This window comes from Dromiciops gliroides, chromosome 3, assembly GCF_019393635.1.
Source record: "Dromiciops gliroides isolate mDroGli1 chromosome 3, mDroGli1.pri, whole genome shotgun sequence".
NCBI classification, from domain to species: domain Eukaryota; kingdom Metazoa; phylum Chordata; class Mammalia; order Microbiotheria; family Microbiotheriidae; genus Dromiciops; species Dromiciops gliroides.
Genome location: NC_057863.1, coordinates 576,021,499 through 576,036,065, shown reverse-complemented (window position 1 = coordinate 576,036,065; position 14,567 = coordinate 576,021,499). Strand labels below are relative to the sequence as shown.

The window sequence follows — 14,567 nt, the reverse complement described above, 5'->3', positions numbered from 1 at the left end:
GTCCCTCCTCTCTGAGGAATTCATTGGTCACTCTGACAGGCAGGGGCAAGGGGGGCGAGGGGAAGGATTTCTCTCATTGCTCTGGGTCCCCCAGGACCTGTAAAGGAGAGGACGGAGAAAACTCAGTTGGTAGCGCTACCCCAGCAAAGGAGTCCGAAGCCGTGGAGACTGTGGAACTTGCAGGGCTTGGCCCTGGAGGAGCGGTCCTTTGAGGGGCAGTGCCAACCTGAATTGCACTGCGCTCTCCGCCCCGTCCAGTTACTGCTGGGACCATTGGAGAACGCGGCAGATTTGCTCAGCTCCCTGGGCTTCCCAGGGGTGCTGCTTGCTCCCTGCTCGGGAAGTAAAGACTTTGCTGGCTCTCAGGCTCACCTCCATAGACTAAGGAAGGACCGGCATCATGCACCACGGCGTCAGCAGAGCTGCAGGAACTCTCGGGATCATTCCGGTGCAGCCCGGGAGTATACGCTCTATCACCTCGCGGCCACCCGGGGTGCAGCTGCTGCCCTGGCTCTTACTCTTAATTCTGTCACTGGTGAGGTGGGTCTCCGCTCAACTTGAGGGCCCCAGCTCTGTGCTGCTGTCTTCTGGCTTCACTGGACCGTCGGGTGCCCCAGCAGAAGAGGTGATAGTGCTGGCCAACCGTGGACTCCGAGTGCCTTTCGGGCGCGCAGTCTGGCTGGACCCTCTGCATGACCTGGTGCTGCAGGTGCAGCCGGGGGATCGCTGCCAGGTGGTTGTGCTGGACAACGATGCGTTGGCTCAGCTACCTGGTCACCTCAGCCCCAGGAGGTTTCCCTGCGACTTTGGACCTGGAGAGGTGAGCTACTCACACCTGGGAGCCCGCAGCCCTTCACGGGACAGAGTCCGGTTGCAGCTGCGCTATGATACTCCCAGTGGGTCAGTGGTGCTGCCCCTGGTGCTGGAGGTGGAGGTACTTTTTACCCAGCTGGAGATAGTGACCAGGAACCTGCCCCTGGTAGTAGAGGAGCTTCTGGGCACTAGCAACCAGTTAGATCGTCGTAGCCTGGAATTCACTTACCAGCCTGAGACAGAGGAATGCAGGGTAGGCATCCTATCTGGGCAGGGAGCTCTTCCTCGCTATGGGAAACTACTCCACTATCCGCAGGCTCTAGGAGCAGAGAGGGAAGGGGAAGGGGAAGAAGGATTGGGGAAGCCTCTGATGATGGACTGCAATGCTTTTCTGGAGCTAGGAGTGCGATACTTGCATACAGCACCTGGTCGCTCCCCAAATCGGGACTGGGTGCCAATGGTCGTGGAGCTGCACCCCAGAGGTGCCCCAGTAGGAACCCCATCTTTGAAACGAGAGCACTTTCAAGTGCTGGTGAGAATCCGGGGAGGCATGGAGAACACACCACCTAAACCCAGTTTTGTTGCCATGATGATGATGGAGGTGGACCAGTTCGTGCTGACTGCCCTGACACCGGACATGTTGGCAGCTGAGGATTCTGAATCAGACCCGGACTTGCTGGTTTTCAATCTTACTTCGCCGTTCCAGCAGGGTCAAGGCTATTTGGTGAGCACGGATGACCGCAGCTTACCTCTGTCTTCCTTCACCCAGCGGGACCTGCGGCTCCTCAAAATTGCTTACCAGCCCCCAGCAGAGGATTCTGACCAGGAGCGTCTTTTTGAACTAGAACTGGAAGTGGTAGATCCAGAGGGTGCAGCCTCAGATCCTTTTGCCTTCATGGTGGTTGTGAAACCCATGAACACTCTGGCTCCTGTGGTCACCAGAAATACCGGCCTTATCCTTTATGAGGGTCAGTCCCGGCCCCTCACTGGCCCCCCAGGCAGTGGACCCTCCAATCTGGTCATCAGTGATGAGGATGACCTGGATACTGTGAAGTTGGAGGTGGTAGCTGGCCTTCAGCATGGGCATCTGGCCCTCTTGGGGTCCCCTAGTGGAGATCCTGGTTCTGGGTCACCACGAAAACACTTCACAGTAGCTGAACTGGAGGCTGGGCAGGTAGTCTACCAGCATGATGATAGTGATGGATCTCTGAGTGATAACCTGGTGCTTCGAATGGTAGATGGAGGAGGCCGGCACCAGGTACAATTCCTCTTTCCCATTACCCTGGTGCCTGTGGATGACCAGCCACCTGTCCTCAATGCTAATACTGGACTGGTGCTGGCTGAGGGTGATACTGTTCCAATTCCACCACTGGCTTTGAGTGCCACTGACATTGACTCTGATGACTCTATGATACTTTTTGTGTTGGAGCCTCCCTACTCAGCAACAGGGCAATTGCTACTCCGCCAGACTCATCCACCCAGAGATGGGGAGGGGCTTACTGGAGGCCCTTGGAGGCAAGTGGTGGACTCTCAGAAGGGTACATTCTATGAGAGGTCAGTGATAGAGTGGCGGCAGCAGGACATTGTTGAGGGGAGACTGTTCTACCGGCACATTGGTCCCCACAGCCCTGGATTGGGTCCTGTCATGGACCAGTTTGTCTTCAGAGTCCAGGATGACCATGATCCCCCCAACCAATCAGGACTACAGAAGTTTGTGCTTCGTATTCATCCTGTGGATCACCTACCTCCAGAGCTGGGCAGTGGTTGCCCACTAAGGATGGTGGTACAAGAGTACCAGCTCACCCCACTAAAAAAGAAGTGGCTACGTTACACTGACCTGGACACAGATGACCGGGAACTGCGCTACATTGTGACTCAGCCCCCCACAGACACAGATGAAAATCATCCTCCAGCCCCACTGGGGACATTGGTTTTGACTGATAACCCCTCAGTTGCAGTGACCCATTTCACCCAGGCCCAGATCAACCACCACAAAATTGCTTATAGACCCCCAGACCAGGAACTGGGGGTGGCTGCTCGGGTAGCCCAGTTCCAGTACCAGGTAGAGGACCGGGCTGGGAATATGGTTCCAGGGACTTTTACTTTTTATCTGCAGCCAGTGAATAATCAACCCCCTGAGATCCTCAATACAGGCTTCACCATTCAGGAGAGGGGCCAGCACATCCTGAGTAAAACTGAGCTACATGCTACTGATGTGGACACTGATGCTACCCATATCTCCTTTACCATTACTCAGGTTCCTAAACATGGTCAATTGCAGTTAAGCCAAAGGAAGCTAGTAGTGGGTGAACTCTTTCACTTGGAAGACATTGTTCAGGGCAGGGTCACTTATGTCCACAATGGGGATGAGTCCTCAAGTGACAGCTGCTCTATAGAAGTGAGTGATGGCCTTCATGTGGTACCCATTACCCTCAGAGCAAATGTACGCCCAGTAGATGATGAAGTACCTGTTCTGTCCTTGCCTGCTGGTACCCTGGGCTCCTACCTAGATGTGTTAGAAAATGAAGCTGCTGAAATTACAGCTCATGTAATCAAGGGTACTGATGAGGACAGTGATGATCTGATGCTGACTTTTCTCTTGGAAAAACCCCCGCTATATGGGGAAATCCTAGTCAGTGGAGTCCCAGCTGAGCAGTTTTCACAGAGGGAGATCCTAGAGGGATCTGTCGTGTATGCCCACACCAGTGGTGAAATAGGCCCATTTCCCAAAGAGGATTCTTTCAACCTAACGTTGTCAGATATGTCTCAGGAATGGCGTGTTGGGGGCAACATTGTGCAGGGAGTTACCGTGTTGGTGACCATTCTCCCCATTGATAATCAGGCCCCTGAGGTCACTGTGGGGGAGCAATTTATGGTGGTCGAGGGCGATAAAAGGGTAATTACCAGTTCCCATATAAGTGCTGAGGACATTGATTCCCCTAATGATGACATTTTATGTACTATAGTTACCCAGCCTACTTCAGGATATGTTGAAAATATTTCCCCAGCTCCAGGCTCAGAGAAATCAAGAGCAGGAATAGCCATCAGTGCCTTCACTCTGAAAGACCTTAAACAGGGACATATTTATTATGTCCAGAGTATCCACAAGGGTGTGGAACCAGTGGAAGATCGATTTACATTCCGTTGTTCTGATGGGATTAATTTTTCTCACAGACACTTTTTCCCCATTGTGATCATTCCAACCAATGACGAACAGCCAGAAATGTTTATGCGAGAATTTATGGTGATGGAAGGTATGAGTCTGGTTATTGATACTCCCATCCTCAATGCTGCTGATGGAGATGTTCCTGCAGATGACCTGACTTTTGTTATCACCCGATTTCCCTCCCATGGTCACATCATGAACCAGTTGATCAATGGTACAGTTTTGGTGGAAAGCTTCACGCTGGATCAGATCATTGAAAGTTCTAGCATTATTTATGAGCATGATGACTCTGAGACTCAGGAGGACAGCTTTGCCATAAAACTAACTGATGGCAAATATTCGGTAGAGAAAAGGGTGATCATATTGGTTATTCCTGTGGATGATGAAACCCCAAGAATGACTATCAATAATGGACTAGAAATTGAAATGGGAGAAACCAAAATTATTAACAACAAGGTATTGATGGCAACTGATTTAGACTCTGAAGACAAAAGTTTGGTTTATATTATTCGTTATGGACCAGGGCATGGCCTATTACAAAGACGAAGGCCTGATGGTACAGTTGAGATATCACCCTGGGCATGAATTTTACCCAGGATGAAGTGGACAGAGATTTAATTCAATATGTGCATTTGGGGCAGGAAGGTATTCGGGACCTGATCAAATTTGATGTGACTGATGGATTAAATCCCCTCATTGACCGATATTTTTATGTGTCTATTGGTAGCATCGACATAGTTTTCCCAGATGTAATAAGCAAGGGAGTATCCTTAAAAGAAGGAGGAAGGGTAACACTCACAACAGACTTACTGAGCACCAGTGACCTCAACAGTCCTGATGAAAATTTAGTTTTTAGCATCACCAGAGCCCCTGTGAGGGGTCACTTGGAGTGCACAGATCGGTCAGGAGTGCCCATCACCTCTTTCACTCAGCTTCAGCTCGCAGGGAACAAAATCTACTACATTCACACAGCTGATGATGAGGTGAAAATGGACAGCTTTGAGTTTGAAGTTACTGATGGCCGCAACTCTGTCTTTCGCACTTTCCGGATCTCCATTAGTGATGTAGACAACAAGAAGCCAGTGGTCACTATCCATAACCTGGTGGTGAGTGAAAGTGAAAATAAGCTTATCACTCCCTTTGAACTCACTATAGAAGACAGAGATACCCCTGACCATCTCTTGAAATTCACCGTCACCCAACTACCTGTTCATGGTCATCTCATGTTCAATAATACCAGGCCTATTATGGTCTTCACCAAACAGGACCTGAATGAAAATTTGATCAGCTACAAACATGATGGGACAGAGTCAACTGAAGATAGCTTCTCATTCACTGTGACTGATGGCACACATGCTGATTTCTATGTTTTTCCTGATACCGTATTTGAAACAAAGAGACCTCAAATGATGAAAATCCAAGTGATTGCTGTTGACAACAGCTCACCTCAAATTGTGGTGAACAAAGGTGCCCCACCCTTCGCTCTTGACAACTGGACACTTGGGTTTCATGATTACAAACAAAATACCTGAAAGTGGAGGACAAGGACAGTTTGCATCATTTCTCTCAAGTTCATTGTCGACCGGAGCCCACACCATGGATTTCTCTTCAACCTGGGGAAAGGCATCACAGTGTCACTCAGTTTACACAAGGTACCATTCTCTTTTCTTTACTTAGTTACTGAATAGACCGGGTTTCTATTTCCGGAAGTGATAGCTTTCATTGACAAATGCAAAAATAGAGTATTAGAAACAGGAATAGGACCAGATTCTGCTCTTGGCTCAATTACTAACTTCCTGTGTGTGACACTGTGATGTCACTTAAACTCTGTGCCATTGTCTACCTTTATAAAATGGGGATACTAATACCCTACCTAATTCTGCCTCAGAAGGATGCAGTGAGACTAAATGAGATGATGCTTTTGATTATTTTCTTTCCCTTCAGGAAAAAAAAATGAGGAATTCACTGCCTTAGTGCTGTAGGTGCTCAAGCTTTTATTTCCTCCTGATTCCCTGGTATGTTTAGGCTTATGCTGGGAGGTACAACACAGAAAATGTTTAATCATTGCCTGTAGTCATGTGTCCAGTTGTACTGACAGCTGATAGAGGGGATAGGCAGGGGAAGAGGAATGAATGAATGTCTGGGAGGTTGGTGACATGTGGAGATACTGAGACGGGCGTGAAAAAACTGGGGGTTTTTAAGGGGAAAAAAAGCCTTAGTAATGTATAGGGAAAGGGTTTAGATGAAAAAAGTTGGCTAGGAAGCTGAGGATGTGCAGGAAAGGCCTGAGTTATATCTATGTCTAGAGTAATTAGTAGGTAGGAAATGACCTGCCCCACACCTCTCTCAAGCTTACTGGGCCATGTTGCCTTCAAGGTTTGCCCCTGTTAGGGGGGAAAAAAACCTTTGCCAATAGCCTAGAAGAGCTTTCAGCCTTTTTGGACAAATGAATCTAGGCTTGTCAGTTCATTAATATAAGGAACTCCCAGAGTAGCTATTCTCTCCAGGATACAGATTAAGAATGCATCTGTAATTTACAGTCTTAGAGAGTTGCCTGAGGCACTGGGAGATGAAATGACCTATCTATCCACAGTCACTCAGACTGTATACTTCTGAGACAAGACTTAAACATAGATCTTCCACATTCTAAGGTTTGTCCTCAATCCGCTATACAATGCTGACTGTCTTTTAGAAGAATACTGCCATATGAATTCTATCACCAGTAGTAGTAGTAGTAGTGACAATTATTAGTAACAATGTAACTTTGAAACTATGTAAAACTTACTTTAGAGGACTTTTTATTTAATTTTATTTTAGTTGGTATGTTGAAATTACTTTTAGAATTCATAAGATCATAGATTGAGAGTTGGGAGTTAAGTCACATTTAGTCCGATCCATTTATTTTACATATAAAGTAACTGAGATCCAGAGAAGGTATGTGAAGTGCCCTAGGTTTCACAGGTAATGGTAGAGTGGAATCAGAAATCTTATAATCCTGTGATTGCAAGTCCAGTGTTTTGCTTCCCCACCCCCAATCCCCCACCAACAGCACTACACTGACTTCTCTAAAGAATTATAACTGACTAGAATGTTAAATCTCCAGAGACAGAGAGACAGAGAGAGACAGAGTTGCCATTGATTTTTGCTAAATTTGCTTTATTTTACATAAATATATATTCCAATGTGGAAAATCCAAGTACAGAGGGAGAATAGATATCTAGCTATACATAGGGTCAGGTAGGTGATACAATGGAGAGAGTACTGGGCCCAGAGTCAAGAAAATGAGTCTTCCAGAGTTCAAATCTGGCCTCAGACATCACTAGCTGTGTGACCCTGGGCAAGTCACTTAACCCTTTTTGCCTCAGTTTCTTCATCTATAAAATGAAATAGAGAAGGAAATGGCAAACCACTTAAGTATCTTTGTTAAAAAAAAAAATCCAAATGGGGTCATGAAGAGTTAGACATGACTGAAAATAACTCAAGAACAACAAAATACACATAACCAAAGATGCATATATTCCTAGAAATATCATTACATGGTGAATTTTTGTTGTTGTTGTTCAGTTGTGCCTGATTCATCATGACCCCATTTGGGGTTTTCTTGGCAAAGATACTGGAGGGATTTGCTATTTCCTTCTCCAGTTCATCTCACATGTGAGGAAACTGAGGCAAACAGGGTTAAGTGCCTTGCCCTGGATCACAGAGCTAGTAATAAGTGCTAGAGGCCAGATTTGAATTTAGGAAGATGAGTCTTCCTGACCTCAGGCCCAACACTGTACCACCTAGCTGCCCCTTACAATATGTTAAAAGTACTATAGATCCCTTATAATTTTGCGTCAGTGGTTATTCATGCGTATTCATACATTTGTGCTTTGCTACAAATTTACTATGAAAAATCATTTTGATAGTGTGACAATAATAACTCTTTATCCTCAAGGTAAATGGTGAATTACTTTATCTTTTCAAGACAGGTTGAGTTAGTTGGATTAGATGACTTCTCTCTAAGGGTTCCATCCAAGTCAAAAAAGCTCTGAGTAAGATACTATTCAATGTCCACTAAATGTTAATGCCTTTCCAACTTTCCGTTAGGAAATCAAAATGCTGTTAACAACCTGTGGAAAACTAAAGTAATTATTTAACTAATTCAAGCCTCCTCTCCACGCTAGCTTTCACCATTACCTTAACTCCAAACCCAAAAGGACTAATTGCCTCCATTCCCTAGACTTTTTAAAAGCTTAAGTACCTTTCTAGTCTGAATTAAAGTTCTTTGAACATAATACACATTGAACAAATGTTTGATGAATGAATGAATAAACCACTTGCTTTGGCTTCCTATCCCTGTCCACATATAGCCTGAGGCAGGAAGGGCAAGTGATTTATGCATAGCTACTAGTATGATAGTAGGTTACCTAGTCCAGCATTCTCTCTTTGGGTGCAAAGCCCTGACCTGTAGACCTTTTGGCCTTTTTTCCCCCTTCAAAGTGCTTTGGTTGCTTTCATGAAAATCCCTCTCAGGGTGACAGAATGGAAACTGGATATATATCCCTCACAATGATTTTTATGCTCAGGGATGAAGTTTAACTTGTGGGACATCCCACTGGGAGTGTCCTTTTCCTGTTTCTAGATTCCGAGCAATGCTCTGCTTTTAGATAGCAAGTGCTTTAATAAACATGGGAGTCTCAGAATGTGTTAAAGTGAACTGCTTGCCTGTTTTAGACCCTGGCAAATAGCCCCACACTCCAAACTCCTTGAATCTTGGCTGAATGCCTGAATATACCCTAGGGCCTGCAGAGACAGGCAAGCTACAGAATGCCAAGTGTCATGCCAAACCAGCAGGAAGCTTTTTTTTTTTTTTTTTTGGTCAGGCCCCTGACATGTCCCATATAAATGATGCCATGCTGTCTCTCATCTGGTCCATGTTCATGTAAATTAAAGAAGGTGAGAGGGATATTTATTGAGCATTGAAGAGCAGAAAATGATGCTTTAAACATTCTTCCCCACTGTGAAAAGGATTAGGTATTACAGATAATAAGGGGTCCTGGTGAATTTGGAGTAAAAGGTTAATTAAAGTGATCCCTGTCCAAATCCGACAGCTTGGAACACATGAGTTGTCTTTTAAATATTGGTGTTATGGTAGCCCTCCACTGCTGCATTCTGCCCCACTACCTCCCCCCCCCCCACCCTTCCTCAGCCTTCTGCCCCGTCTGCTCTTGTGCACAGTGTGTCACAGCCTTGTAGTTATTTGTAAATGTGAAGCATTGGTGGGTGATGAACTTGCTTTTGTGAAGCCAGCAAACTCACATAGCTCTAGCAAGGATCTAAATATTTACTAAGAAAATTACTTTAGATACATAATCAAATAGCACTCATTTCAACAAGTTGAGGCTAGAGCTTGCTTCATAGCAGTTATTTATGGAGATTAGATAAGTGAGAAAGAATGAAAAAAAACTCCATTATGGAGTTGCCATGGTTGCTTTTCTAGAAAGGGAATGATGTATGTGTCTAGGGTGAGGGCTAAGCTGAGCTGTGGCTTTTGATCATGGAAGGATTTATTGAACTATATTTTGATGGGATTTAGTGGTCTAGAGAGATCTATGATCTTACACATACATTATATATATAAAGATATGTATGTATGCATGTACATGTATGCATACACACAGGTATAACACATAGATTATATTTTATAGTCCAATTTTAAACATACACTTAGGAAAACTACTAAAGCAATAGTTCGGGCAAGTTAAAAACATTTTAAATGTAAAATTGTATTCCAGATGGAAATGGAACAAATAATTACTAGAATTCATTGCAGATTACAGTCATAAGTAGTATAATTTAGAAATTGCATTGGAGGAGCTTAATATATTAGCCCAAAGTATAAAATGAAGGCTATGCTTTAGAGTTCATTTGCAGTTAATCAAGTGATAAACTCTCATTTATTAATTATGTAAAACATGAGAAGATTGTGTAGATTAGCAGAAATAAATCTCATAAATGATTAATAAATATAAGAAAATCTGTTTATCTCAGATATTTTTTAAAAGATATTTTTGTTATCTTCTTAATTCTTCTACACTTTTTAAAAAACTTTTTTTGGGGGGGCAGGACAATGACAGTTAAGTGACTGGCCCAGGGTCGTATAGCTAATAAGTGTCAAGTGTGTGAGGCTAGATTTGAACTCAGGTCTTCCTGAATCCAGGGTTGGTGCTTTATCTACTGTATCACCTAGCTGCCCCCTCTTCTACACTTCAACAAAGAGAATCTATCTATCATCCATCTATCTACACACACACACACACACATACACACACACACACAGAGGTTGTATTCATACCTGAAACATTATGTTTATGTATATGTGTGTGTGTGTGTGTGTGTGTGTAGTTTAAGGTATGAATATACCTTAAGAGTTTCCATTTTAATCATTATTAAATATTTTTGGGTTTAATTTAATTTAATTTAAGACCGCTATAGTCAAGAGTTTTCCTTTTTTGAGATTAAAAAAAACCCTGGATACTAAACTTTTCTACCTCTTAAAGGAGATAGGAAGATAAACAAAGGTTTTTTTTGGCATGTTTTAGTTGATCCATATAACCTGCCTTGACTTGGAATGGAAATTCTGTGACAATTGAGTGTTATATAGCTTCAGGTACTGTTTTCATTGCTTTTTCAATAATATCTCATTTTTCCTCAATTACATGTAAACACAATTTTAACTTTTTTTTTTGTTTTGAGTCTCAAATTCTTCCTTCCCCTCTCTCTGAGGCAGTAAGCAATCTAATATAGGTTATACATGTGCAAGCATGTAAAATATATTTACAGATTAGTCATTTCATGGAAGAAAACTTGAACAAAAAAGAAAGGAAAAAACATGAAAAATAGTGTGCTTTGGTCTTTATTCAGACCCCATAAGTTCTTTCTCTGGAAATGGATAGCATTTTTCATTATGAGTCCTCTCGGACAGTTTGGGATCATTGTATTGGTGAGAATAGCGAAGTCATTCACAGTTGTTCATAATACAATATTGCTGTTACTGCGTATAATGTTCTCCTGGTTCTACCCACTTCAATTTATAGCAGTTCATGTAAATCTTGTAAGGTTTTTCTGAACTCATCCTGCTTCTCATTTCTTGTAGCAAAATAATGTTCCATTACAATCATATACCACAACTTGTTTAGCCATTCCCCAAATGATGGGCATCCCCTCAATGTCTAGTTCTTAGCCACCAAAAAAGAGCTGCTATAAATATTTTTGTACAAATAGGTCCTTTTTCCTTTGCTCTTTTTATTTTCTAAAGAAATCTTAAAAATCTGTTTTAAGTTAGTGCTTTGTTTCTCTGGGAGTATATTCCTAAAGGTTATACTCCTTTCTTAGGAAATAATGATGCAGAACTTTGTTTCAATAAAGAGGTTTTCCATATTCTGCTTGCAGAAGATTATAATCTTGTTACTTCCAATCTACCAAATTTTCTTTAAAATTATGAAAGGATAAGGGGAACTTATCCAAGGATCTTAATATTTGGTCAGAAGTCACCTTAATTTTAAGTTATTCAGTTATGTAGGCAGAGCAGGGTACAATTTTCTTACAAAAGATAAGTTAAGACTTGTCAGAATAAGTGGCCAGTGAGTGGGAGGCTCTTTAGTGGTTGAAGTGAGGTTCTATCATTCTACTTTCCTGTCTTTTCATTTGTGCTAAGGCCAAGAGTCAAGTGTGATGCAGGGAACAAAAGAGGACTAGACTGGTTGCTAGTTGACCTGACATTTCATTGTTGAGTTTTTTTTCCTTCTAGCCTTGAATTTTCTATGAATTTACTCAGTTGGAAGGGATTTGGGGGATTAACTAATAATTCTTGCCCCACCCCTGCCATTCTACAGATAGGATTTTTCATGACCTTAGACAAACCCTATTTCCAACCCTCTTGGTTTGAATCTTTATTTTCCACAAAGGGTCATCTCTTTTCCACAACAGCTTGAGAAAAATGACTACCAACTGAGATTCTCTCCCCATCCCTAAGGTACTTTCCTGTTGTAAGTTACTTTAGAAGTTGTGTCCACCAGCATCATCATAGAAATGGGAAAATTATGGCTTGGTGTCTTTAAAGTGGACTATTTGAATTTTTCTGTATAAATTCAGTGTATAACATAGGGATGTTGGCATCTTGTTTTAGGTCTATGTAATAAACTCAGTTGCCATTAAGTTATATTGGCCTTATTTTAATTCAATTCAAAGTAGATATGCTACCACATGTTGAAAGAAGTAAATTTATAAAGAAATCTATAGCTTGAATTTACATTAGGGTATAAAGTCTGATTTTATATTGATGTAACTGGTAGGTGATATTCTTACTGAACAACTTATCTAAAAAGCTTAGGTATTTCATATGTTATAACTCATCAACAGAATGTCCATATGTAATTGGCAGTAGTTATCTTAAAGAGCCTTTTAAATAACCACTTCTTTAAATCTCTGTAGCATATACATTGTCATAGTTTACTGACATATCTTGGCCCTGAGAAGAATAATCAATCATGAGATCTGTTCATGGAAAATTGTACCCACACAAATCACACCCCCAACACTCACTTAGAGAACACTGAATTTATATTCTTGAAGGCACTGATAAAGTTTGTTTTTGTACATATTTCCCTTTAAGAGAAGTTAAAGTTCTGTTAAAAGGGAGGAGAAAACCCTGATGTGCTTATTGAGCTAATAAATATTAGACTATCTTTGAATTTATTTTTAGCGATGATTTACTTTTCATGTAGTCTTAGAAATAACTACTATTGGGGGACAGCTAGATGGTACAGTGGTTAAAGCACCGGCCCTGGATTAAGGAGTACCTGAGTTCAGAATCTGGCCTCAGACACTTAACACACACTTACTAGCTATGTGACCCTGGGCAAGTCACTTAACCCTCATTGCCTGCAAAAAAAGAAAAAAAAGAAAGAAAGAAAGAAAGAAAGAAAGAAAGAAAGAAAGAAAGAAAGAAAGAAAGAAAGAAAGAAAGAAAGAAAGAAAGAAAGAAAGAAAGAAAAAAGAAATAACTACCATCTGACTTGCCTGAAACAACTATTGGTTTATGGTGGTGATTACAATGGTAGAAGAGAATGTTATTTAATCAATTTCATTGCCAGTATACCATCAATGGGAAAAATAAGCTGGTAGAAATAATTAAACAAGTAAGAGATTCTGTCTTATCTTTCCACCTTCCTCAAAACATTTCACAGGGATACTCTGTAAATAATTTGTTTGCTAGGATTAAACAAAAAGAAATTGAGTAATGAGACAGAGAGCAGGTACCCAGGGACATAATGTGCCAAGAGAGGGAAGGTAGAGTAAAAGGATACCAGAATTGAGCTCTCCTACCATCTCACATTTTTAGCTAGACCCAACATTCCCTGTGTCTCTCTCTGGACTCTTTAGTTTCTTTAGCTACACTCAACTTACCTCAGTGTAATGTAAGTCAGCTTCTGGAAAACCAAGTACCATAGGTTTCGGAAGTCTAGAGGCATTTTCCCCTTTCAGGACTCAATATTTAACAATGGATTCAGGCTTGGGCATGTTAGGTAAACATTTTTGCATCTGACTGAGCAAAAAGGGATGGGGTGGGAGAAGGGCACAGGTTAATACCTGTTAGATAGTCTGCATTTTTTCCCAATTTTAAAAAAAGTCATTTTATTCTTTTGTTATTTTTCCAGCTGACATTGATGACATGAAAATATGCTATGTTTTAAGAGAAGGAGCGAATGCCACAAGTGATCGTTTCTACTTTACAGTTGAAGACGGTGGTAAGTACTGTGTTCCACATTCTTATGACTAGAAACAGATGTTCAGTGCCTTATTTAACAGCTGCTTATAAGTTTAGGCTGTGGCAAATTGTTATTATTTTGGTACAATGAAGGCTCAGTATTTTGTATGAGCAATTTGAAAAAAAAAGATGTCATAATCTTTCTGAAACCAACAGTCATATTCTTCTAAGAGGAGAAATGATACATCCCTTTGAGTGAATTATATGATTTGGAAAATATGGAAGAGGAAATTCTATTTTTAAAAAACTCAGATACCATTTTTTAATAAATTTGTTTACAGTATTATTGCCAAGATATCAGTAGTAGAAGCCAACATAAATGTAAATTTCATTTAATCATTCTGAGTATCACTAATGATTTATGATTTACAGTATGAAATGGATACTTTTTCTTTTTTGTTTTGTTGAAACTTAGTTTTTGTTTTTCTTCAGTGTTGACTTAGTGATTCCAGCTTCTCAAAATAGAGATCTAAGCAAGGCTATTGTAGATAGCTGGATCAGACTCACGATAAAAATCTTGTTTTTTTCAATATATTACTATTCCTCCCTATCCAAAGGCTCTAATATTTTTTTCTCTTATCCTTCCTGCTGCCCTTCCTGTTCTTTCCTTTTCCTGTAATAGAGAAGACAAAATAAAAACATTACTATTCTCTTCTACCTCAAGAAAAAAAAAAAGAAAATGAATCTTAAGAACTGAGTGACAGGGGTAGGGTAAACATTTGGGAGAAGGGAGGTAAGAGCTATAGTAAACTTGAGGAGAAGAAAGGAGAAATCATA

General features: G+C 41.6%; 1 protein-coding gene across 1 annotated transcript in view; it reads left to right on the top strand.

Annotated features, from left to right (window-relative positions):
- The first annotated feature begins 400 nt into the window (after positions 1-400).
- Positions 401-14,567, top strand: part of FREM2 (FRAS1 related extracellular matrix 2) — a 216,199-nt gene continuing 202,032 nt past the window's right edge. The window contains 7 exon segments of the mRNA XM_043997088.1: positions 401-4,544; positions 4,547-5,459; positions 5,461-5,506; positions 5,508-5,537; positions 5,539-5,602; positions 5,605-5,631; positions 13,681-13,770. Of these exon segments, the coding sequence (XP_043853023.1) occupies positions 401-4,544; positions 4,547-5,459; positions 5,461-5,506; positions 5,508-5,537; positions 5,539-5,602; positions 5,605-5,631; positions 13,681-13,770 (5,314 nt within the window).